Source organism: Acanthisitta chloris, unplaced genomic scaffold (assembly GCF_000695815.1).
Source record: "Acanthisitta chloris isolate BGI_N310 unplaced genomic scaffold, ASM69581v1 scaffold22459, whole genome shotgun sequence".
NCBI lineage: Eukaryota > Metazoa > Chordata > Aves > Passeriformes > Acanthisittidae > Acanthisitta > Acanthisitta chloris.
Genome location: NW_008692269.1, coordinates 49,861 through 52,408, shown reverse-complemented (window position 1 = coordinate 52,408; position 2,548 = coordinate 49,861). Strand labels below are relative to the sequence as shown.

Genomic DNA, 2,548 nt, shown 5'->3' with positions numbered 1-2,548 from the left:
TGCAAGAAAATGATTTCTACTGTAGGATTTATAACCAAACATTTCAGAATACACTGAAATATATTGGAAACAATATTTCTTTTGTTCCCATTTGTTTGGTGCAAAGCATAATGCTTGACTTAATGGTACTTCCAAACAGGCAAAGAAACAGATCCCCACATTTCAGTACAGAAGACAAGAGTTGCACAATTTACACTCCTAGATGTCAGCATTTTCCAGTGGGAGTAGTTAGATATTAAGTACCAGTAGCACCTATCCTCCCTGCCGAGTTTTGGCTCAGCAGCACAGTATGTGTTCATGGACTTACCTGAGGAATTTGTTAAGGTCTCCGTGCTTCATATACTCAAAGACCATGATGAGTGGATCACCCTCAACACAGACGCCATAGAACTTGACAATGTGCTCATGTTGCAGGTTAGTTAGCAGCTCTGCTTCACGGTGGAAATCCTTGCGGGCATTGTCACTGGCATCCTTCAGTGTCTGGTGGAGAAAATGCAAATGTAAGAAAGGACAGATGTTTGCAGAAGGTAGCAAAAGTGGGACAGCACTGTAAGGGTAAGATAAGGACATACTACAGCATGGAGGATAAAGCACTTTCTTCTTAACAACTCTTTCAGAAATGCAGATGTGATCCTTACGTGCAGTTAAATAATCACTGTACAATTTTCATTGTCCTGCCACATGTTATCCCAAACAACGACTTTTCTTGTAAGAGAATGTAAGAATACTCATGCTCTCACTGTGACAAGTGTTTTCCAAACGCAGAATAAACTGATCTCATCCAAAAAATATACTAGTACACAGCTGGTTTGTATCCTTTAGCATTTAACTCAGGTGACCCCTAGTATCCTGTTGGCATTTACCTTTCTTGTAAATTCTTTTAAATAAAACTCTTCTTGCTTAAAAAACTGGGTGGTTATGTAGAGGCATTCTTTATGTATTACTAATGTCACTGTTGCTGATGTTGGTCCCTGTAGTGTGCTATACATTAGGCAGATTTATACAAGGGGATATTCCTGGACAAGAACTCACAACCTGAGACTTCAGACAGAAACTCCTTTGAAATTCCCTAAATCTACTCACATGCCTAAGACTGGGCATATGTGTGAGTAACTGGAGGATCAATTCTAAAGTGATAGACAGAGAAGAAAGTAGATGCAGAGTAGAATTCTGGGGTGTCAATTTTTCTCACCCCCCTTTATTTATATAGCTCTAAATTCCTGCATATTTTAACTTTGAAGGAAATACATGAACACTGGATCAAATAGGAGGCTTAAATGTTGTGTAATGAAATAATACTAAATTAAGTGTCACATATAGGCAGTTTCAGATTTCTTCTTAAGGACAACATTTCATGAGCAAGGGAATGCTTTCATGCGCCAAAAAAAAGCAAATTCTGACATCAATTAAATGAGGAATAATTATAATTGACAATAAACCACTAATAGAATCTACATTCAGAGGTATGGTGGTTGTACTACGCTAATTCAAACAGCATTTTTAAAACCGCAAGTCAATTATAGCAAGTTACCAACATTCACAAATTGCTCTTCACAGAAACTGCTGTCTGGGCTCTGTACCTCTTAGATTTTTACAATACCTAGACTTAATATAATGGAAAGCAAGACATAAAAGCAGTGACAATGTTTTATCTAAAGATGCTTTTTGCTGGCCATCTAGTTGCTCTATTTTCTATCCTGAATTCATATACAGAGCATGGGACCAACCACACTCATCAGAACAGACACATAGCAAGTTGCTACTGTGTAGTCATTCTGCCAACAGACGCAGTTTTTAGCTGCAGCAGTCATGGTTTGCTCAAGCTTTTTCTTCAACAGCAACAATTTTGTCCACTCTTCTAGTATTCTATGTATGTGTGTGTGAAGAAGGGACTAAAAGATGACTGCTGGAACAAACACTTGCTTTCCTTGTGAAACCACAACTCTGGGTCTTGAAAAATGAACAGTTCCCATAATAAGATTCAGATGGGGGGGAAAGTAGCAGGGCAGAGTGGATAGCTGTCTTCCAAACTTTTCCCTGTGGATTTCAGGCTCTGTGGATCCTAGAGGCAATAGAAATCACTCATGCCACAGATGTTCCTTCCCTGAGGGACCTACTTATGAATCCTACATGCCTTCAGGCCCAGAATCCTTCTTCCATGAGTTTTACCAATAATGATATGCAACAAGGATATTGCATCATCATAACTTCACTAGCTATGATATGGTAGTACACGAGTTGTATCATCTAAAGGTGGGTATCAAATTGGTTGCTCACTATGGTCCACACACAATCGCATCTGAACGAGTGAGGGGTGGAATTGAAAGGTCTTCCAACACTTTCAGGCTCTGGGATGATGCTTTAACATGATAGAGGCACCAACCCACAGTCCAGTCTATGCTACATGTAATGAAATCACAGGGAATAATTCTGTTGTCAGTTGAGTTTCCTCTGACGGTTTCATGTATAAAGTGATTTGACTGCAATTCTTCTCAACAACAGAATTAGAAGAACAATTCATATAAACCCCATTTTTAAATGATAGCAA

The 2,548-nt window shown here is 38.9% G+C and overlaps 1 protein-coding gene across 1 annotated transcript in view; it reads right to left on the bottom strand.

Moving 5' to 3' along the window:
* Window positions 1-303: 303 nt before the first annotated feature.
* Window positions 304-2,548, bottom strand: part of LOC103809741 (BDNF/NT-3 growth factors receptor-like) — a gene marked incomplete at its 5' end in the record, with an annotated part of 38,345 nt that continues 36,100 nt past the window's right edge. Inside the window, one exon of the mRNA XM_009082602.1 lies at window positions 304-480. Within this exon, the coding sequence (XP_009080850.1) occupies window positions 304-480 (177 nt within the window). The remainder of the gene's footprint in view (window positions 481-2,548) is intronic.